Below are 24,030 nucleotides of genomic sequence, written 5' to 3' on the forward strand. Positions count from 1 at the left end.
TCTATTAGAAAAAAAGGCTCTTTTGACACTACTTACGTAAATATCAAACTGTCTTATGCTTACAATAAACGAAACTAAAAATAAGTACACTTCTTTTCAACATACATAAACTCATGCCTATTTCCTACCGGGGTAAGCAGAGACTATCACAAATCTCTTGCTTTCTTCACATTTATCAATCAAAAACACACTTCACACATTAAGTAGGTGTATTCTTCACTATGGTGGTTTAAGGCCCGATCTCCCTATCCATAGGGAAGGCCCGTGCCCCAGCAGTGAGGACGTTAATGGGCTGATGATGATGATTCTTCACTACATAGTATAAATCAAAGTCGCTTTTTCTGTCCCTGTATCCCTATGAACGCTTAAATCTTTACTGTCAGGTAGTTAGAAATTAAGAGATTGGCATGTACCCTCAAGAAAAAGAATAAATCAGTCTATAATTGAAACCCGTGTTTTAATACATGACATGGCGCAGTCGGGAAATAGATCGGGAATAAAGGGTTAAGAAGTGATAAAAAGTGTAAAACATAGAAGAAAAAGTTCATAAAATATGGAAAGTGTATTAACCCCACCGTCGCCGTTTAGATTTGATGGAAATTCGTTAGACTTAGCTTCAAGTAGCTTGAGTGACAATTGGGCGAAATGGAAAAATGGATATGAGATTTACAGCAAGGCTTGTGAAATATACAAAAAGGAAAAGGAAGTACAGTTAAATATATTGTTGCATGTGGTAGGTGAACAGTGTCGCGAAATTTTAAAACAATCAACGAAATGTATTACGGCTGAAGATGTTTTTAAAAAGTTGGATGAACACTTTAGAATAAAGAGAAATGTAACTGTTGAGCGGCACAGATTTTTCAAAAGAGACCAAAAAGGTCATGAAACCATAGACCAGTATGTGTATGATTTAAGGAAACTGGCTCAAACCTGCGAGTTTGGAACACTTGAAGAGGACTTGATAAAGGATAGACTAGTGTGTGGTGTTATCAGCCCAGCGATCTGCGAGCGACTTCTTCGAGAAGACGACTTGAATTTAAAGAAGGCATTAGAAATATGTCGAGCTGCCATAGTGTCTAAAGCATACTCAGAAAGTATAAAACGAGACAGTGAACCAACATACGAGATAACAAAAGAAAATCAAGAAACAAGCAATGAGAACATCTGGGTCGTGCGTCGTGGCGCGGCGGCATCGTCCCGAGGGCGTGGCGGGGCATGGAGCGGGCGCGGGGCGCGCCGCGAGCGCTGGGCGCGGGCCCGGCCGCCACCAGCCGCCGGCGCCGCGCGTACGTCACAGCGGTCCGCCGCCCCCACCGCCCCGCCCGCAGCAGCGTCCTGCATGCATTGTGGTGGGGTGCATAGAAAATACGAATGTCCGGCCTATGGAAAGAAGTGTTTACGATGTCTAAAGATGAATCATTTTGCGCGAGCGTGTCAGGTGTATTATGTGGAAGAATCAGATGAGCAGGTAGTACATTCTATTAATAACTGTGGCGAGTGGAATGTAGATTTAAAAATCAACGAAACTGTTCTTACATTTAAAATAGACACCGGGGCAGATGTAAATGTCTTGCCATGGAAATATTTAAATAAAATAGGGATACCTGAGTCGGATTTATTGAAAACAAATACTAAATTATGCAGTTACTCGGGAGACAAAATTGATGTTGTAGGGAAAATTAATTTACGGGTATTTTATAAAGATAAAATGTATACATTGGAATTTAAAGTAGCAAATGTAAGGTCAGTTCCGATATTAGGAAGGTATGCTTGTTCACACTTGGATGTAGTGAGGCGAGTGATGGCAATTAAAAATACGGGTTTAGATAATATAACTAATAAAGATGCATTACAAATAATACAACAATATGAGGATGTGTTTCACGGGATAGGGTGTTTGCCAGGAAAATATAGGATCAAATTGCAAGAAAATGTTAATCCGGTAATACATGCTCCGCGAAAAATACCTTTTGCGATTAAGGATGATGTAAAAAGGAAACTTAAAGAAATGGAGAAGCAAAAAATCATAGAAAAAGTGGAAGGTCCATCTGATTGGGTAAACAGCATAACTGTGGTCAAGAAGCCGAATGGTGATCTACGCATTTGTTTAGATCCAAAAGAATTAAACATGGTGATTAAAAGAGAGCATTTTAGGCTTCCCACACTCGATGAAATTGTCTCAAAGCTGTCGGGATCAAAATATTTTAGCACACTTGATGCTTCAAACGGGTTTTGGCATGTAGAATTAGATGACACAAGTTCCTACTGCACGTTCAACACACCTTTCGGGCGATTTAAGTTTTTACGTATGCCATATGGAATTAGCTCTGCTTCAGAAGTTTTTCACAAGAAAATGTACGAAAACTTTGATGATTTAGACGGTGTAGTCATGTATATCGACGACTTATTAATATATGGTAGCACGAAGGAAGAACACGATAAAAGACTGAAGAAAGTTTTAGAAAGATGCCGAAAAATAAATTTGAAACTCAATAAACAAAAATGTAAAATAGGATTGGAAGAAATTAAATATTTAGGACACATAATTACAAAAAACGGATTATACCCTGATGACTCGCATATTACAGCTATCACAAATATGCCAACACCGAAGAACAGAAAAGATGTAGAAAGATTGTTAGGTCTCATCACATACGTTGGCACCTTTATTCCCAATCTATCCGATAAAACTTTACTATTGAGGGAGTTGTTGAAGCAGGAAAATGAATGGCAGTGGGGCGAGGAACACGAAAAATGTTTTGGAGAAATTAAAAAGTGTTTAACTAAACGCCCAGTATTACAATTTTATGACTTAAACAAACCAATAACAATTTCCGTGGATGCTAGCAAGAGTGGTCTCGGGGCATGCTTGATGCAGAGTGACCTTCCTGTGTGCTACGCTTCAAAGTCTCTAAGTAAAACGGAGCAAAGATATGCACAAATAGAAAAAGAGTTATATGCTGTTGTATTTGCGTGTGAGAGATTTTATCCATATATTTATGGAAGAAGAGATGTTACAATTGAAACAGACCACAAACCGTTAATTACAATCATAAAAAAACCCATTGTAGACTCACCGGCAAGGTTACAAAGGATGTTGTTGCGATTGCAACGATATACTTTCAATTTAGTATACAAAGCCGGAAAGTACTTGTATATAGCGGACACACTCTCTCGTGCATATGAGCCATCGAGCGCTCAGCACCCTGGCGATGAGTCACTGTGTGACGAAGTGTGCGCTGTGACGCGAGCGGCTGCCACGCGCGTCTCAAGCTACGTCACTGATTTACAGTTTGTCAAGTTACAGAAAGTAACGGAAAATGATCGTGAATTAGCCATAGTAAAAAGATATGTGTTGAAAGGATGGCCTTCACAAAAGAAGGGAATAGATGATGTCGCAAAACCATATTGGCATTATAAAGAAGATTTATCGGTGGCATACGGACTGCTTTGGAAGGGTGACAGAGTAGTGATACCGAAAATTATGAGAAATGAAATGTTGAAAAAACTGCATATTGGTCATATGGGAGTTGAAAAATGTAAATTGAGGGCAAGAGAAACAATATTTTGGCCAGGTATCAATAATGATCTTCAGAACATGATACAGAGTTGCGATATTTGTTCGACACATAGAAGAAGCAATCAAAAAGAGACTTTACAACCTCACGAGATACCAGACATGGCTTGGGTAAAAGTTGGCGTAGATTTATTTCAAGTAAAAGGAAATGACTATTTGTTATTAGTTGATTACTACAGTAAATTCATTGAAGTGATAGAACTACAAAGTACAACATCGGAAACAATAATAAATAACTTAAAAAATATATTTTCTCGTCAAGGAATACCTAATATAGTAATGTCGGACTGTGGCCCACAATTTTCATCATTATTGTTTAAAAAGTTTGCCATAGATTGGAATTTTACCCATCAAACTTCTTCACCGCGTTATCCACAGTCCAATGGGCAGATTGAACGCTCCGTGCAAACAATCAAGAGAATAATAATTAAATGTACCGAAGACAAATGCGATTACCGCATCGCGTTATTGGAATACCTTAACACACCACTAGGAAATGATTTATCATCACCAGCCGAAATATTACAGAGCAGAAAATTACGAAGCATAATACCAATATTGAATAAATTACTCATGCCAAAAATACAGAAAGATATTAAAACAAAACTACTAGACAGGCAAAATAAACAAACAATGTACTACAACAGGCATGCAAGGGATTTACAAAAATTAAAATTGGCACAAAAAGTAAAAGTAATTAATATGCATAAGAAAACATGGGAATCTGGGACAATAACAAAAATACTGGCAAATAGATCTTATGAAATACAGTTAAAAAATGGAATAAAAATCATTAGAAACCGGAAACACATCAATATAGACTATTCCAACAATCATAACTCGCCTCAATACAACTTTGACTATGATGACTTGACAACACAATCCCTACCAGATAACGAAAGTAGTACGTCATCACAAATAAACAATAATTATGTAACTCGTTCTGGCAGGACAGTGAGGCCGCCGAGTAGATGGGGCTACGAGAACACCGCTTGAAACTCCACGGGTTACATAATAACACAAATACACAAACATATCAAATTATATACATATAAATATAAAATAAAATAATAAAACTTTCACATAAACTCTTTACCTATAATCTAGTAACTATACCTTAGGAACAATTATAATAAATTGTAATCAAATTGAATAATATTTATAACCTACTTAATCAGATCATAACCATAACAATTAAATTTTTGAATAGTGTATATAATAAATAAATAATAATGAAGTGTATATATTAAATAAATAATAAGGCACCAAATGCATGTTAGAATTAAAATAAATATGAACTAAAAAAAAAAAACAAAAAAAAAGTGTTATTACAGTAATTATTAATTGGTCAATATTGTATTTAGAATGTGAAGATTATTAGTATTTACAAAGATGTACTTAATTTAGTTAAGTCAGCATCGCAGATATTTTCGATTTTGTTTTGTTTAAAGAAGGATGATGTCAGGTAGTTAGAAATTAAGAGATTGGCATGTACCCTCAAGAAAAAGAATAAATCAGTCTATAATTGAAACCCGTGTTTTAATACATACGCAACGAATATTGATGCGGTTTTTTAATAGATATAATGATTCAAGAGGAAGGTTCATATGTATAATAACATCCATTACATAGTGGAGAAATACTGTTATTATTGAGGTTTTTAATGTGATGTCGTAAATAATTTCATTTTTTCCTCAGCATTGCACCCGAGTGAAGCCGGGGCGAGTCGCTTGTAATATATAAAAGCGACTCACTCGTAACGAAATTTCAGAATTTACAAGTGCTAGGAGTCCGAAATTTTCGTAAGTGCTCACTGATACGATATTTTGCAAGATTCGTCCCCTAAGGGGGGAAAAGGCGTGAGATAATCTTGTATTAAACTTTTACTGTTTTCATAGGGCTTGGCGTGAACGAAGTCGCAAGTAACAGCTTGTTATTAATAAACGTATGATCGCCAGCTATGTTATAGCCCAGTAAAACATTAACGAAACAAAGGCTGAAGTAGTTTTACGTCATGTAGTAAGCAAGCTTGACGGCGCTGGCGCCTACTACTAAGTTTTACGAGGAGAGTGCATGTCTCAGCGGTTATAATTGGCATAAATCAGCCACCCACGATCTGGTTGGCCTGGGACATGCATTCTGAGAGCTAACACGCCTACATCCTCGACGATAGAAGCATACAGGTATGTATTATGTATATTTACTGTGACTATAGGTGCTACGGTGCAACTTACAAGTATCAGTGCGCTCTTACGTACTTCTGTGGTCCTGGTACTTAGTCGGAAAATACAGTGGAAAATTTGAGTTTAAATCCATAGCCTAATCACTAATTTAAGAGCCTCGCTCTTGTCGGTGTAGCATTCTCCTAACTCTCCATGCTACTAAAAATAGGGCAGTGGTTTCCCTCTTGCCTTCCGCCGCACTCTATCTGACGCGAGTGGGATGGCGCCCAGAGTAGTCATAGCATAATAAAGGACGGTAATTCTCAGCCCCGCACCAATTCGTATCGGGGCCGAGCTAGATTTCACCTCACCCCCTCTGGGTTTCTTTAGTCTAAATGGCCGTAAGCCGGGCGTAAAAGAGCGCGCGCGTACAGTCCGTCTTGTTCGCACTTACGGTACAAGGTAAGAATTAGATTTCTGTATAGAGTGTATGGGGTGTCTATAGGTAGGTAGTGTTAATAGCATAAATTCGCGTTCATGACATCCATTGTGGCTTACGACTGTACCCAGGTACTACTAGAGCATTGCTTATGACCTTGACTTAGTGTCTGCGATGCAAAAAGATAAGATTATGTTCAGAATGCGTTGTTGTCGCTTACAGTAAGTCCAGACAAAATTATGTATGTAAATATCAATTATATATCAAAGTTATATTGAATCCTTAAAAGCAGGTATACATATTTTTAAGACGCAATGCAAATTGAAAGACTTGCACTATTAAAGACTTGGACTTGAGATTGAACTGTTTTGTTGTTAAGCTACTTATCTGTTCTTATTTAATCTGTTATAACACAAGTGTTTGTTTCCCAAATAAACTAAAATAATAAATAAATAAGAGATATAATTGGCCACGATGGGGTTGTCAAATTTAAATAGATTAAGATCTCAAAAGAATAAAGATCAAAAAAAAGAAAGAAAAGTTGTTTTTTTAAAATGGCTAAACAGGTATCAATGAATGATTTTCTCTAGATCCAGAACGATCTACGCCATTAACGATCTTCTAGCATTCCAGGGTCGGCGATAGGATCAGGTTACTTGCACTCCGGCGCATTCCGCGCTGCATCTCGCGATGATCTATCAAGTTTCTTAAAATGATTCGACTATTGTGTCTATTTATAGTTCTAGGCTAGATAAACGAGTAACAAACAAATGATACGGACCACACTGCTATTACCTACAGAGGTGATGGGTCTAGAAACAAATAATAACATATAATATATAATTAGTTTAATAATTACAATTAGTATAATTAGTTAGTAGTTGTTACATGAGCCATGTCATGTCAGTAGTTGTTACATGTTTGACGGCTCAATAGTAACCCTGACACCAGGGTTGATGGGGTTGGTTTTTCACCTCACAACCCACACGATGAAAAGAAGATTAGTATAATAATTATAATATTATTTAGCTCAGTCAAGAATCAAACCAGGAAGCTTTTGCACAAGATATAATTAGCTGTGACCAAAGATTGGTTTTTACAATGTTTCGTTGAACAAGTTATGTTGCTTTTTAAAGTAAAATGTCTGAAAAGGTATAATTTTGAGTTAGTTCTTTTCTATCATCTAGATTTATTCACATTATTAAGGTTGATAAGACATTCCGATCTCCTTCGCTGGATAAAAATATTATAAACCTATTGAAATGTAGGGTGTTGTATATAGATAATAATAATGTTGTTTAATCCTGAGATAAAATTTATTGAAATTTGGATGGTCTTTTCATAGAATAAAATATTTCCTTCTAATTTCCGTTCATGGTACAATAGGGTAGATTCCAACTAGTTAAATCAGTTACTTTTTACTATACGTCAAAACAAGAAATTACTATGAAATTTGTATGAAAAAGCACTTGCACTTGTGACGTCATAGAAAAACGTGACAAAAAATTATAAATAGATTAAATAGAAAAAAGAAAACATTTTTTGTCACCTTCAGATATCTGTCTTTATTTAGTAATCAATAATGTTTAGGAATTTTATTTATCTTAGTTAAGTCTTTTTGTAATTATTTATTTTTATTTTGGTGCAATAAAGTGTATTTGTATTGTATCTTTGGCCTAGGAAACTACCACCCAATTAGGTTATTCGCATACATAATGTGAGCTATTTCCTTACACAATCGTGGTTCTAAATACTTTAAGATAAGGGTTCCCTCACACTGCACTGTGGCACACCTACCGTTGCAATCGCAATACAGGACTTTCACGTACGCCTTTAAATTTCTACTCAACTGCATAGTAGTTTTAGAGTTACAGGAATTACTAACGCAATAAAGTTTACGAGTTATTTTGTATTATAGACGGGTTGCTTCCAATATAATATGCATAATAAACTTGTAAGTTTCTGAGTTTTATCTTATCTGATTTACCGTTTGTTAGGATATTACGTTTCCAGCTAGAAATAGAAGAAAGAAGAAGTTTATACGTAATACTTTGTTTCGAGTTTATGATCATGAGAAGTGAGAACACCATAGAATTTGAATTTTCAATTATTTATTCAATAAACAGTTTTATGAGTTTATACTTAGCAGTAAATTTTGATAGATAGAGGCCTTGTTCATAATATTTCTAAAGGATGTATGTATGTGTAAGTGTGTGTGAGTGTAGAATGAAGACGATTAGGGACATTAAGTAAATATCATACATAACATTAACGGATAAGACTTGTTTTCTCAGGTTTTGCTTTAAGAATTTATGAAATAAGTTGTATTTGATTGATTGTAATCGATTTGATTTTACACAAATCATTACAAATATAATTTTATTACACACACAGGAATACAGAAATAAAAGAGAAATATAGAGTAAAATAGGCGGTCTTGCTGCTAAGTAGCAATTTCGTAGGGCACAAGAAACTATTAAATGGATATGATATTACGAAGATAGATCTATATGAGACTGTAAGTTAAATAACTGTCAGTTGAAACCTATATACAATAAATTATCAAGAAGAAACGGTGTTTCATTATACGGTAAATGGCAAACATAAAGTAACAGAATCGAAGTACTAGGCGCACACGACACCGCAGGAGGCCGGCCGAGGCGTCGCAGATAGTAATCGATACTCCTTCGTATTCGACTCACAATGTATCTTCATACGATTTATAACGTGTCCGACTCCGACCCGATAGCCACGATACTTTATTTCCATTTTAAAGTAATATTTACATTTGTACTTGTGTAGGTTTAATGGGATGTCATTAATTGAGGTATTCTTTCGAATTGTAGTATTGAATTTGGGTGTTGTGGAAGTTTGTGCAATGCCTATGGATAGATCAACTCACAGAGGTTAGTATCATCATCATCACCAGCCCATTAACGTCCCCACTGCTGGGGCACGGGCCTTCCATATGAATGGATAGCCTTAAACCATCACGCGGGCCCAGTGCGGTTTGATGGTTATTAACGACTGCTAATGCAGCCGGGACCAACGGCTTAACGTGCCTTCCGAAGCACGGAGGGGCTCGAAAACTTTTTTTTTTGTGGTCACCCATCCTATGACCGGCCTTTGGGAAAGTTGCTTAACTTCAACAATCGCAGACCGAGCGCGTTAACCGCTGCGCCACCGAGCTCCTCAGTTCCTCGAGGTTAGTATACGTAGTTAGTGACTTTTTTAAACTGTTTATTGACAACGTAGATGAATTTAAAAAGCTTGAGACGTGAGTTTCGCAGGTAAGTATGTGACCTAACCAGTATTGGGCTGGTTTTCCTTTCGCGGGTTAGAAGGTCTGACATGCAGTCGCTTCTGTAAAATCTTCAGGTTGTATTAAGCAGACTCTGTGAAAAACAGGATAACGCTTGGGAGATGATGCCATTGTAATCAGAAGACAGCTTGCATCCATTTTTGATACCCACTAAATCCTATGATGGATAAGATGAACCTTTTAAAGATCAATAAAAATCAAATCAAAATCAATCAATTTATTTGCGAGAAAACATAGAATACAAAAAAGAAATATATAAATATTCCATGTGGAAGACTTTTTGACGTGACTTATTGATTTGCCGATGTCCCTCATCTCCCTAGCATTATCCTGTTTTTCACAGGGTCCGTTTACCTACCCTGAACATTTGACAGGTTCGGTTTTTTACAGAAGCGACTGCCTGTCTTGACTTTCCAACCCGCGAAGGGAATTCCAGCCCAATACAGGTTAGGTCACATACCTCCGAATGCATTTCTCGGTAATGTGGGTTTCCTCACGATGTTTTCCTTCACCGCTGAGCACGTGATTATCATTTATGATCCAAATATGAATTCGAAAACCAATTCGACAATCATTGGTTTAGGTTTGTGCTGGATTCGAACCAGCGACCTTAAATTGAGACGCAAGCGTTCTACCAACTGGGGTACCACGGCTCAATTTCCCTAAGTAAGTTCAATTAATAAAAAATAATAATAACGACAATAGGCATTGTTTTTTTTTAAATTACAATTTATATTATCTAATGATCAATCATCGTTGTCAGTATTGTATAAACATTTGTATGTTTTATATTAGCGTAAATATGTTTCGTCGCCGTTAGTCTGGCATGGCAATAAAATGTGAATATAAATGTACAAATCAAACAGACGATCTATTAGCTAACGATCGACTATTAAATCTTGGAGAAGGTTAACGCCCGCGATCTATTAGGGTTGGTAAACATAGGTTATTACCTATCTTATTTTTAGGTTATAGCCTATATACGACCCACTCCTGGACATAGGCGTCCTCTCAATCAACTGGAGGGGGTATGGAATATACTACACCACGCTGCTCTCTCTTCTGTAATAAGAAAATACATAAAATGCTAATGCTTATGTAGGAATGGTAGGCTGAATGAAACGTAACGCAAAGTGTGTGAAAGAGAGAGCGACGAGTGAGCGAGAGAGAAGAGGATTGCAGAATGACAGAGAAATGGCGGACGGTGGTTTTGAATAAAAGAAAAGTACAACATACATACATACATAAACTCACGCCTATTTCCCACCGGGGTAAGCAGAGACTATAGAATTCCATTTGCTTCGATCCTGACACACTTCTCTTGCTTCCTCCACATTCATCAATCGCTTCATACACGCACGCCGGTTCAGAGTAGATCGTATTGAACCTTTTCTAAGGACATCATTATTATGTTTATCTATGTATGTAAAAGTACAAAAATTATACAACGTTGTAAAATAAACAAAGTTAATTAGAAATAGTAATCGTTTTTTTCATGCCCCATCACACACTTATATTCATTCTAAGCGGCACCAGCGGCTTTCGAATAGTACTGAAAAATATCGGTGCTCGAATGATTCCGACGACCCAATTATTCTAGAAATAGAGGCGGCCAATCAGCTCTGTCCGGCCAAGTAGTTAATGCCATTCGCGGCAAATCTACAATAAGTCACGTCAAAAAAAAAATGGTTGTAAAAATTTACGAAGAAGCATTTTTCAGCATCGTCGTCAGCGGTTGAAGCCGCTCAAGTCCTTGTTTACCCTGGTAACCCCACACGTGACCCCTGAGTGATGCTAATCCAGCGACACATTTGATGTTGACATCCCTGAGTCGCATAATAACCTGGTCCTTATAAACAGTAACATTCACACCTCAGTGGTATTTACAGAGATACCTACGACTGTCGATATCACCTCGTATTATTACCAGTTGCATTTGATAACATCACACCACTGTTCTATACTACCAGGTACTCTCAAGGTGTTATAACGTTTTTTTTTTTTAATATATACATACATAAGCTCACGTCCATAACCAATAATGGGTAGAGCAGAGTACTAATCGAGGGACAGCTTGCAGCCATGCATAATAAAGTTCCCTTAAACGACGGCGAGAGCCGAGGGTCGCGCCCAACTGTTAACCTTCAGGCCTGTTGTCTTTGATTTTGTACCGAGTGAGAACCCTCATCACTCCTCAGTTGTTCGGCCAAGTAGTGAACGCCATATGTGGCAAATCTACAATAAGCCACGTTAAAAAAGCTTGATGATATGACGAAGCGTGTCGTGAATTGGTGATAGTGGTTTTTATGACTATATATATACGTAGTACTTACTTTTTAGTATATAATTATTAAAGCCTATTTATTAACTTAATCTAGTGACTAGATTATGGCTAGATTCTAGTCAATAGTATATCCGGAACTAAACCCTTCGTCCTTCGCTTTGTCTTCTTTCGTTTATTAAGTACACTCTATTTTACTCACACACCATACAACGCCCTGAGAACACGCTCCTTCAACATCGTCACAAGATAGTAAGTATTCTTAGAAAAAATAAACGTACAAACTTAATATCATAATTATAATAGCTTAGTATAATATCCTCGTAAAATAAAACTTTAATATGAATGCCTGTTTGGTATTCCGTAGTCGTTTGCATAATCTATGTATGTGCAGAACATCCGTTAGGCATATATTTGCAAATTGCCTGCTCATAAAGATGCTATAATAATCCCATACATCTATTATGCTGCTAATACGAAGCTTCAAGCTATGACTCGTGACCAAAAACGGCTTAGGTAATCTGATGGGTTTTTATACGAGACGCGATAGCCTTGGTTTGTTCTTAGATAATCTACCTATTCCATCCTAGCAATCACCACATTAGCTCGCCATAGAGGCAGCCAATCAGCTAGCGACACCAAACACTTCAGGACAATAATTTTCGTAACAATAGTTTTTAATAATTTTACTAGTCACAATATCAGGCAAATTAAGTGCAACGGGTCTTGACATATCGACTTTAGAACTAAAATTTACAGCACCAGGAATTCACAATTCACAGGCAAATGATATTCAAAGCTGCAATGCAATGATATACGTCCGGCTTTAATCACGGGGTGCTATTCCCAAGCCGTTCGAACCCGTGACAAATCGCACCTGTTTCGAGCGCGGAACGGTGCTCATAATTTACGCCGTAATTGAGCCGTTATGGCTGACCATGCCTGTATCGGGAAAAACAGGGTTAATTCCATTACTTAGTAAGCTTACGTATTTAATTTTTTCGTAATTTTGCCAGCGCGTCCGCCGCAGTTTGTGAGGATGCGGTTCCTTATTTTTGAAGTCTCTAAATTGTCATGCCTTGATTTTTAAATCTTAGTACTTACATAATAGGTAGTCAAAAAGTTGTGTGTTGTCGATATTTCGCAAAACTTTGTTTAGTATGGTTTTCGGATACGGAAAACATACCATCACGCGTTTCTAAAATAAATTGCATGGTGTGGGTTTATGACTTTTCATTGGTCCAAGTACAACATAAAACATAAACAGCCTATATATGTCCCATTGCTGGGCACAGGCCGCCCCTCAATCAACCGGAGGGGGTATGGAGCATACTCCACCACGCTGCTCCAATGCGGGTTGGTGGAGGTGTTTTTACGCCTAATAGCCGGGACCAACGGCTTAACGTGCCCTCTGAAGCACGGAAACATCTTACTTTTGGTCCAAGTAAGTACTTAATATTTATTTCGTAAACTAAAAGAATAGGGTGGATGGAATATAGAAATTGACATTATGACAAGTTGTCAAAACAATTGATCGATTATCGACTGTGACAAGAATCGATCCCGGCGCGCCGCCAATAGTCGGCGCCCGCGATTACGCGCCTCGTTAGCTAATTGGCGGCCGATTAGCCAATTACCGACGCTCACCTGCCCGTGCCAATCGTAAACGATCTCTTTCTCCTAATTAGCAAATCGAAAGTAATCCCATTTACGTAATTTTCACCTTAATCCGACAAAAATGTGGTAATGGCGCGAAAACGAAAAGGTTAAATAAGGACCGGAAAAAGCATTTTTTTTATGTACGTAAACGTACACTGATTTACCCTAAAGGTAATGAATGGCACAGGTTTTTGGAAGACAAATGACAGCCGATTGAGTATTTGTAATGTATACGATATATAAATACAATAGTACATAATACTGCGAAAGATAGAGACGGTGCTACTTATATTTTGTTGGTTGGTGAAATATGAACATTGCTTCGGATAAGAGTTTCCTCAGACGACTTTTACGATAAGTTCAGTGTTTGATGGCAGCAGGTACATTAATATTTTATTTTTGTCCTGGATCATGCTTGGAATATCCAAATGCCGTTAAAACGTTGAGATTTACAAAGACCGGAAAGCGCTAAAATAAATTCTACTAATACTCGTACTGTCTGCCAATCGAATTTGTGCGGTGACGTCCGTACGCACAGAATTCTAAGCAGCCTTTTATTGACATTCAGAAACCGATTATTCCGAATTACAAATTTATTATCTGTGACAATCGGACGATAGATGAATTCTAAGTAACTGATGACATATTTGATTTTCGAAGCTTAAACCGCAGAATCGAGGCCTTGGGTTCGAAACCAAATATCGAATGTAGATTAAATAATGGTTTTTGAGGAGTGTGAACAGTTTCGAGGGTTTGTTATAGGAGCATGCATATTTGTTTAATCAGTTGAGGCGCACGGAGGCAAACACACAGACAGGCAAATAAAGTAACTGGCCGCGGTTGAGTTACGTTTGCATAGTGCATGCCTTATAACATCAGGTACAAGCGTACTTACTTACATGGTTGGAAATATTTATTAAATTGTTTAATTTGGAGCTTGTTCTACCTTTTGCATTTTGAAAGTACCTTTTTTTTAAATAAAATATGATACCATCACGCTAAATAAACCGATGCAAAAAGCATAAAAGATCAAACACCCACATACAGATACCGTTTCCCATAACACCCATTTTCCAATATTAGAAATCTCAATAAAATAAATAAATACAACCGTATCGGTTGGACATAAAAAGCGTCAAGATCGCCTCATGTGCAATAAAAAAGGAAATTTACCGTCGACTAATAGATACAAATTTAAATTAACTAATGAATTATTTACTTGGCCGCCATGCCGGTTTGGCGACAACATAGAATAAATAAGCGGAGGTGTCGTCTTATTATCAAAATGTATTGATATTGCGTTCCCTACACATTGGACTGGTTATACGGACACGACTGTCGCCTATTGGGGGGATATGGACTGGCTTGATGCCTGTATAAGTTTTGTTTTCTAGTTCAGTTGTTTTGAGTTGCTTGAATCATAAATTGCTGATAAGTAATTATATTTTGACGATACAAGACATTATAGTTTATATTTTATTGCTAACGACATAGAACATAGGTATTTAAGTTTCAAGTCAAGAACAAATAAATTAAAAGTAATTGACATTATCAAAACAATTCTTGTGAATTTAGTTTGAAACGTGTTGACTTTGACATTTTATTGACTTAATTATGTATAATTCCTCTGTATTTGTATAAATAAGTTATAAAAGATAATAATGACGAAACTTTTGGCACATTTTGCTCGCTATGTAGATGTTATCTAACGATTTATCTTATGGGTCAAGTAGTGAATAACGACACGCCCGCATCCGACTGAGTTAAATAATTTGGAATAAATTGAAACAGAGTGTTAAAATTTTATCGAATAAGCTGGTGAACAGTTTTAAAACACAAATTAGATGATAATATTATCATCTGCATAATGCTGTATAAGTTAAACTGTCAAACGAAGATATACTTACTTAGGTAAGTATTTACTTAATTATGAAATAGATAGAATAGTAATATTTTACTATCGTTTTGTTTAAAACAACTGTTGATTTTAATTAGTTATTATACAAAACAATTATGGTTGTTTAAACTTAAATTCTTAGAAAATAAAAAAAGATTTTTGAATGCCTATTTATTTTTAGGTTTAAGTAATTAGATATGTATATGAAATTGTAGTAGATAGGTATTGTGTAGAAAGCCAGTAGTGTCGGCTTGAGCGTTCAAAACAGCATGGACGATTTGCATCAGGATGGCTTGAAGATAGTTTGAAGATGGTCGCAGACGGCTTTACATTGTGGAAGTGCCCGTTAGCATTCCACTGCCACTTATTGAAAATGCTAATGAGATGCGCTAAGATCAACATTATTGATTCTGTGGCTCGTCCTGTACAATAAACAAATAATATAATTATTTATATCATACTAAATGACATACAAAACAGGTTTCAAGTTGTTTTTATTAGTTACCGATTTGTGGCTCTACTTAGCCGCATAGGAATTATGAACATACGTATATGTTATTAAGTAGCCATCCGAAAGCCACCAGATTATAACAAACTAACTTACTGTATATTATCAGTCATTCAAGACCGTACAAACATATTTTACTGACTTTCATAGGTAACGAGCTCCTCATTCAACGTGAATAACTATGCTAATATTGCGTCCAGTCGTTTACATTTCTTACTTACAATTCAATACCATTGCAAAACACAAACTTCAAGCACAAAAACTCATAAGATACACTTTAAAGTTCGACGCAAGTTAGGTATCAGGAAATATAAAATGTTGAACTATAAAAACTTCACGTTTTCAGTTATACTTAATGTTTATTTAGCGGAAAACTAAATGCTCAATTTCACAACAACTGCATTAATTTCAACGCTGTAATGCATTTAGTGACAAGTGTCCCACATTTTACGATCCATAAAAATGTTGTTAAAACGGAATCACGAAACAATGCGTAGGCTGAGGCCATTTTCAATTCAGAAATAATATAAATTCAAATATGGAACAGACAGGGAGCTTTTTAAATGCAAACAATATTACTTTGCGAGAGATTGTGCAAATGGCGTTTTGTTACGAGTGGCCAGTAACGCGAACAACATTTTTTTTAATGCTACCACCCAGACACATGATAATGCAGTCGTAAATATAAAAATCTCACGCTCTAATCTTTGCGAAAACAGAACTTTATAGATGTGTTTTACGAGCGATTTTAATTTAAAATGCGACCGGGATGCACTGGGTGTTTTATACTGGCGTCGACGGTGGCGGAGCGTGGTGGAGGTCTTTTTCTGTGTCTGTTCCTTTGGACAATAGTGTGACAACAAAAGCACAGCGAGATATGTTGACTTAGGGAGTCGGCTGTCCGGAGATAGGGACCACCTACGCTTGGAGACACTGTATGAAGTGGTGGGCTGTCAAAAAAGGAAAATACTCGAGTCGTCTACTGTAGATAAGAAGTGACAACAGTTAGTTTCTCAAACTCATTGAAAATGGAACGGAACTGGAAGTATCTTTGGTCTCATAAAGTGACACTTTTGAGAGTGCTGAGCAAAACTTGGCGTAGGTAGGTCCTATAAGCAGAGGAATGCAGCGTTGATTTTTAATTTTTAAAAGTGAACATGTTGTGTTGTTGGTTCGTGACAGATTGAGCTGATTGCAGCGCTCGTGAGCTTTCGATTCTGTAATTGGAACGAAAATACATTCAATGGCCATCTTGATACTGGCGCGTTCTGAATCAAGCGAACAGATTCTACAAATCGATGTCTATATGAGTAAAATCAATAGGAGTTACAATGTATTTGGTTATAATACTACGAGTATAGGTATGTTGCTTTTCTAACCGTTTAACTTCGTCTTGGTTCAGATTTTGGACTCATAGGTACTGCTTATGACGTTTGTTTAAAAAATAAGGCATAAAATAAGAGTAGATACCAACAGTAACAGCAACAATAGATATATAAGAAGAAGAGTTACTTTCAATATAAACATTCAAAATCAGAACGCACTCCTTTTCTTGAATGAGCGCGCGAACGTGTGTTTAACTTTTTATTTTTTTGCGCGGAAAGGACATGGCTCGTTAGCGGGCACGCCTCGCGTCAGGCGCCTGCCAGTATCAGCCCATCGCCTCATTACGCGGCAGATTGATGGAGACACCACCACTACAATGTTACTAAGGTGCCCAGGTAATTGTTTCTTTCTGCTGCGGTGTTGTTACGTTTTTTATGTGAGTTCGGAAGAGATTCCACGGAGATTTTACATGGTTGAAAAGCTCTATTTTTTTAAAACGTAAGTTTCTAACTTTTAGCCAGTATTTTGTCGCATGTGTGATAATGTATGTCCATGACGTATGTGACATCAATGTCATATTAATTTATATCGGATGTACGAGTAGGTGTTAATTATAGTCATTATTGTCCATTTAATTTTGGCAATGTGTTATATTAAAGTTACTAAGAAAGAAAGAAAGAAAGAAACATTTATTACTTCCGGACATTACTACGACTAATTATGTCTCTCTCTACTTTTTTTTGACGTGACTTATTGTTTGACGCATATGACATTCACAACTTGGCCGGAGTCTCTCTACCATACTAGTATGACTGTCGTATTTATTACGTTTCCAGCATTTCATATTTAGTGATAACTTTTATTTTTTTCCTATGTTTTTTTGAACCAGGTGCGTGTAACCAGATCCACGAAAACGTTTGTATTTGTAACGTGGAATGCGGGAATAAAAATGACAGTGGGGTTACAAAAACTAAAGGGAACTGTTTCTTAGAAGCGGTGGCGCGGACGTGAGATATTTGTAGTGATAATATTAGCTCTTCACCGGGTTTCGAGAAATTGAGCTTCCGAGAGCGCGGACAAATTAATTACCGATAGGAGATGTCTTTCACGATACCACATATTAGTTGCAATATATTTAGATCACGTACTGCCGGCTGCCTCACAACACAAGGAATGCTTCCAATGTAACTGTTGGAGTTCTATGTTAGAGCGGAACTTGTGTTGTATGTGGGTACATATTTCTTGTGCAGAGCTAATGGTCGGATACGGTAAGGCGCGTTAATCAATGTTCAGGAAGTAGATTACTTTATACGGGCTGATCCTATGTAGCAGGTAGTCTATGAGTGCAATCATAAACTGTATCCTTAGTTCATGGCAATGGTCCATTCTACTAGTGATCTTACATTGAACGTGAACGATTTTAATATTTGGTATTTCGATGGTGGTAGGTCTTTTATTATAGAGTTGATCATATCTATAGGTTCATCTTTCAGACCTTTTACATCTTAAGACTTCGTATCAACCGTTGTCTGTGTGTGTCAGTTGTCTTTAGATTATTTGTGACTGTGCCCACGCCAATGGGGATCACGGTTGTGCGTTTATGTAAATTCAGAAAAAAGTCAATTTTTGGATAACGAGGAGTCCATAACATATTACGTATCCTCCTCAAAGTATAACTCAGAGAGACGTACTTACATCGGCAGTTTCCAAGTTGTTGGCGAAGTTACCGCGTGATGCTCTCGTCATTTCGACTCACGCAGTCTCCTAGGTATAACGCCGGAGGCAATGCTACGCGAGTGGAATTCCTTATTCCAAGTGCTTAAGATTCAGGAGGTTCGTTTCAACCGTAAAATTCTGCAGCAATGGAAAGATTTCGCTGTATGAATTCGCAATAAAACCCGCAATCAGTACTGTTGTTTACTCCTATTCCATTTAACTACTCTTAGATTTCAGAGGTTGCCTCTAAGAAACTTTGAAAAGAAAGAAAAAGCAAATTAAATGTAATTGATGACTAACGTAACTATTGCATAATAGCAAATGGACCACATTGCAACTCCAAAATATTTTGTAACAACCCAAAATCTTTTACCATTTTCGAGGAAATTGAATTGTTGAAGTGGACAATCACCCGCACAACAAAGACGGAAGAGATTCATCACAATTGGCAGGTAAAATGTTTACTTAAAGACAATTTGAGCTAAAAGCTCATGCCAAATTTCATCATAAAGCCATTCACCCGACGTCGTGCCGTATCGCCATCCTATGAAATTGACTTTGTCACTGGCCATAAATCTTCCCGCCAAAAAAAAGGACAAAATGGCATCCCGCGAATGCGTCCCGTTCACCCGTCGGATGTTTACACAACAGCAGAGGCGTTGTAAGGAGCTTTTTTGCTAATTTCACAAGAAATGGAACGGGCGACGGTCTTTAGATTCGCAAGCACATTGTTTGGTTTTGTTTTGTTACTCTGTTTTGATGAAGCTGTCAAATTTTGGCATTTTATTTGTTTCTATAGACGTCTCAGTTACTAGTTGATATTTATGATACTTGTTCGTAATTTGTGGCGAATTACCTTGTACTGTAACTACTAGAAAATTATGGCTTGCAAATCATAAGAGGTAAGTTGAACTTTTACTCGAGCCAAGAAATAGCTAGTCATAAAGTAAGAACATTCAACTCCGGTTGTGTATTTTGCATAAAGAGATTTACGATCGACTCTGGCAGCGACATATGCCATTATCGCGAAAAATATGATGTTTTTCAGCTGAGCAATGAATGAATTAATATCGACTGGTGAGGGACGGTCCGTATCGCTTTACTACCCTGGAGTGTTGCCAATAAAATAGTTTTAAGGCAAAGTTTCTGCGAGTGCGCGGCTATAACTCTTGCCCCTCGGATTGCCCGGATGGCAATAAATGTCTCCGAGGAGGCGCTACCTAGCGCTATCAATCCGGTTTGCATCCTATCGACCGTCTCCATCTAACGCCGCCATTTTGAGCGTCGCGCCAAAAAGACTGTGTTGCCTGAACAAAAAAAACACGAAGGGATGTCGGGGAAAATAAAAAATCGGTGCCGTATGGCGAGCGCCCGGTCGCTTGCGGTTTCAAGCACAGTTTTATGATGGATGTGTGTGGGTGGGATATTAATAGTTTTAGCTCCGTGCACGGATAATTATATGCGATCATTAACTTGTACATTATGAGTGTGGATTATAAATGGAATGGACAGGCGTCGCGCCTGGCTACTCTGTCAGCGTTGTTGGTTTATGGCTACAGTAAAGACGGACTGTGTTTATTGCGAGTGCCACGGAACGTAAATCATAATTATCACCTCGACATAGTATTTGAAGGCTGTAAAGGTAACTTTCTACGGAGGCTCAGACAACGTTGCCATTTTAAACACTAGGAATCTTGAGTGACGGCTTTTGTGTTTAACCTAACCTGACATTAAATAAATAGTTACAATGCTATTTTCTCTCCGCTACTGCATTATAAGAATGTGGTTTATAATGCTGTTAGAGATAGCGTAATATCTTAAATTAAAAATAAATATTGTTTTTAATGGATCACAAATTGTAATGGGCGCGTTGTTATCGCATGATGTCTAATTAACATTCGAGCAATTAACTGACGAGATAGAGCCGTGTTGGCAGATAACGACCATGTGAAGTTTTTTTTTATTATTTCCTTTTGACGAACTAAGTATCAGTTTTTTCGAAAACATTATTTTGAATGGTCCTGTGCGTAACATCAGTAGTTTTTTGTGTTCATGTTTTAAATGTTTTGGAATTAATTTCGAATAAGTAAGTCGTTAGCTTACTTTAAAATACATAAAATAGAGTTCATTGTCTCTTTAATTATACTAGTTATTATGATAACATGTATTATGGTACTTATTAACTGAGTTATTAATAGTCAAGGATGTCATTGTCAATCCAATAATGTTTTATTATAAACGCATTTTAGTATTTAGCTACAAGGAAAAAGAGGAAGGGGAAGACCAAGAAAAGCTTACATGGAACAGATTACAGAAAAGGTGACCGTTGTGTCTTATAATGCAATGAAAGAATTGGCCGTTGATAGACAAGAATGGAGAATGCTACACCGATATGATGATGAACATTTACCTAACTTGCCTTAGACAAAATGTAAGTATGTAGCGATAAGGCCGCCATTTGCCATGTACCTAAATGAAGGAATGAAGCTTTGCTGACCAGAATCACATCTAAATGTGATTTTTCAAAAAGGCGCTTTCTTGGTTTTCTCCATAAGGCGACGATATCAAATCTACCTATCTCCTTGTATAATTTTGCCAAGACGTTTTAATTATTATTTAGTATTTACATCTACATAGCCGTCCTGTTGCGCAAACGCATCACTTCATGAATGATTGGACATAATAAACAAAACATTTTATCTACATTCTCTAACCACAAGTAACCCACAGTGTACCTGACAATAAATAAACTGTCTGTAGTCAAGACAACGCAAACAACGACTGTTAAAAAGCAAAAGCTAAAAATACCAAAACTTGTCCCCGATGATTTATTTAACGCCATGTTTATGTTCTCGCAGGACGCATGCGCAGTCTGCTCTTGGTTTACATTACATGCCAAAGTACCACTTACACGTTCAGCCACCCTTTTACTATACTCATTTCAGTTGATATTCCTTTAACTTACCTGCAACTGTAAGTTTGTCACTCCCCTATTTGTCCAACTTACTTGTGCACGCTACATAGATTTTATAAGCTAGTAACTAAGGTTAAAAATAAAGACTTATAATGTAAATCATAGTGTGTAATGGTAGGTGTACAATGGGTGCGCGTGGGTTCGGGTGCGCAGGCGCAACCTTGTGTCTAGTGCAGCCAGGTAATGTTTGTATTAACAGCGGGACCGTGGTCGGACGTAGGACATTATTGGACTAGCATTGTTTTTTTGTTGTTGATTCGTAAATTTTACGTCGCAAGAACAATTACTAAGTATTTTACGCATCTAAGTACTACGAATGCCCTGTTAACGATAAAGTTCTATGTTTGAAAGCGATGTGATTTGTATTTTTGATATGGTAAGACCTAGAAGGACGTTGACCAAATTGGAGATGTTCTTAGAAAAGGTTGAGTACATTCTACTCTGAACCGGCGTACGTGTATGAAACGATTGATGAATGTGGATGAAGCAAGAGAAGTATGTCAGGATCGAAGTAAATGGAATTCCATAATCTCTGCTAACCCCGGTGGGAAATAGGCGTGAAGTAATGTATGTTAATATGGTGAGGTAAAAGAATGCGACGAAATCCTTATGTCTGGGAAAAATAAATTCCGAAAGTTGTCGGAATAAAGCATGCGTGATAAACGCAAAGAATATAACTAAGTATAAAAAGCGGTATAGTTGATGGTAGGGCTGGCAGAGGAAGACCGAGAAGGACTTACGATGACCAAATTGGAGATGTCCTTAGAAAAGGTTCAATACGATCTACTCTGAACCGGCGTGCGTGTATGAAGCGATTGATGAATGTGGAGGAAGCAAGAGAAGTGTGTCAGGATCGAAGCAAATGGAATTCTATAGTCTCTGCTTACCCCGGTGGGAAATAGGCGTGAGTTTATGTATGTATGTATGTATGTATGTATAGTTCTAGTATCTAAGTACATAGTTTTAATAAAGGCACAGGACATTATAATGTTTCTTATAAGCACAACACAAAAACGATAACAGGATAAATTGTCCCGGAAAAGAGTTCTAATATCGCCACTAGCGGTGTCACCTCAGAACCACACCACGCATTATGCATGCAGATTGTAATAAAGATTGATTTTGGTGCTGTATTGAATGTCAATGCGAGACTGCACCTATTGCTTTAAAGTTGCTCATCTATTGAGGCGCACGCTACACATTCTACAAAATAAATTTAATTTATTTAATTATTTGTTATTAGTTTAAGTTTTTTGTATTATTTTTTAGGGGTCTGGCTGAAAATCGGCGTCGTATTGTCCCTCATGTGGGTCGATACGACATTAGCCGAGCTAGTACCCTTTTTAGTTTTAAGTCTTACATTTCATATATGTTCAAATTTTAATATTAAGTTTATGTAACGTCATAAACCAAAATAAAGATTCTACCTATCTATCTATCTACAATTTCATACCAACCTATACATACGGTAGCGTAGCGTACCTACTCTTTGTCCGCTCAAGTAATCAATGCCATTTGCGGCAAATCTACAAGATACATTAAAAAACAAACCAAACGTTGCATACTCGTGGGTTATAGTGGGTGACTGACTTTATAGTCGGGGTAATTGTTTCGTTTACAAATGTATTGGGCAGTTTACTCATGTACGGTTCCTTTTAAATTGTATTGTGACATGGTTTTTAGGTCGTAAACATAGTTCCCATATATGTAGTGTATTGGGAATTATTGCTTTCCTTTGTGGGTAAAGCGATTAAAATCAATAGTCGATCTTTATCTTACTTTTGGGTTTCGAATTTAAAGTGGCTAAGTGCGTTAGTGTATATGGCAAGGGAATAATATTATTTTGGACGTAAATATATATATATATATATATATATATATATATATATATATATATATATATATATGTTCGCCGTAGAAGCAACAAGAAGCAAATTATGATTGTATTATGATTATATTATGATTGTATAATGATTGCCTAGAAATTGTAAATAGTTTGTAAGTTTTATTTTTAAAAAATAAAGAGAAAGATAGGGACTGAGCGCGGCTTCACCGCTACACACCCCCGCCGCGCCCTTGCCCCGCCCCGCTTAGTGGGCGTTTTCCTATATATACACGCGCGCGGGGACTAGACTCTCATTCTTATTAGAATCACCACACGGGTAGGAG

At 37.1% G+C, this 24,030-nt stretch overlaps 1 protein-coding gene across 1 annotated transcript; it reads left to right on the plus strand.

Moving 5' to 3' along the window:
* The first annotated feature begins 553 nt into the window (after window positions 1–553).
* Window positions 554–22,032, plus strand: LOC126372700 (uncharacterized). The gene is made up of 2 exons (XM_050018547.1): window positions 554–1,349; window positions 21,980–22,032. The coding sequence occupies exons 1-2, from the start codon at window positions 554–556 to the stop codon at window positions 22,030–22,032; spliced, it is 849 nt and encodes a 282-aa protein (XP_049874504.1).
* Window positions 22,033–24,030: the final 1,998 nt, after the last annotated feature.

This window comes from Pectinophora gossypiella, chromosome 14 (assembly GCF_024362695.1).
Source record: "Pectinophora gossypiella chromosome 14, ilPecGoss1.1, whole genome shotgun sequence".
Classification (NCBI taxonomy): domain Eukaryota; kingdom Metazoa; phylum Arthropoda; class Insecta; order Lepidoptera; family Gelechiidae; genus Pectinophora; species Pectinophora gossypiella.

Coding starts and splice junctions, on each gene's coding strand:
- LOC126372700 (XM_050018547.1), top strand. CDS start 554: ATGGAAAGTGTATTAACCCCACCGTCGCCGTTTAGATTTGATGGAAAT. Junction 1,350..21,979: donor AGCGTCCTGCATGCATTGTG/GTGGGGTGCATA, acceptor GTGTAATGGTAG/GTGTACAATGGGTGCGCGTG.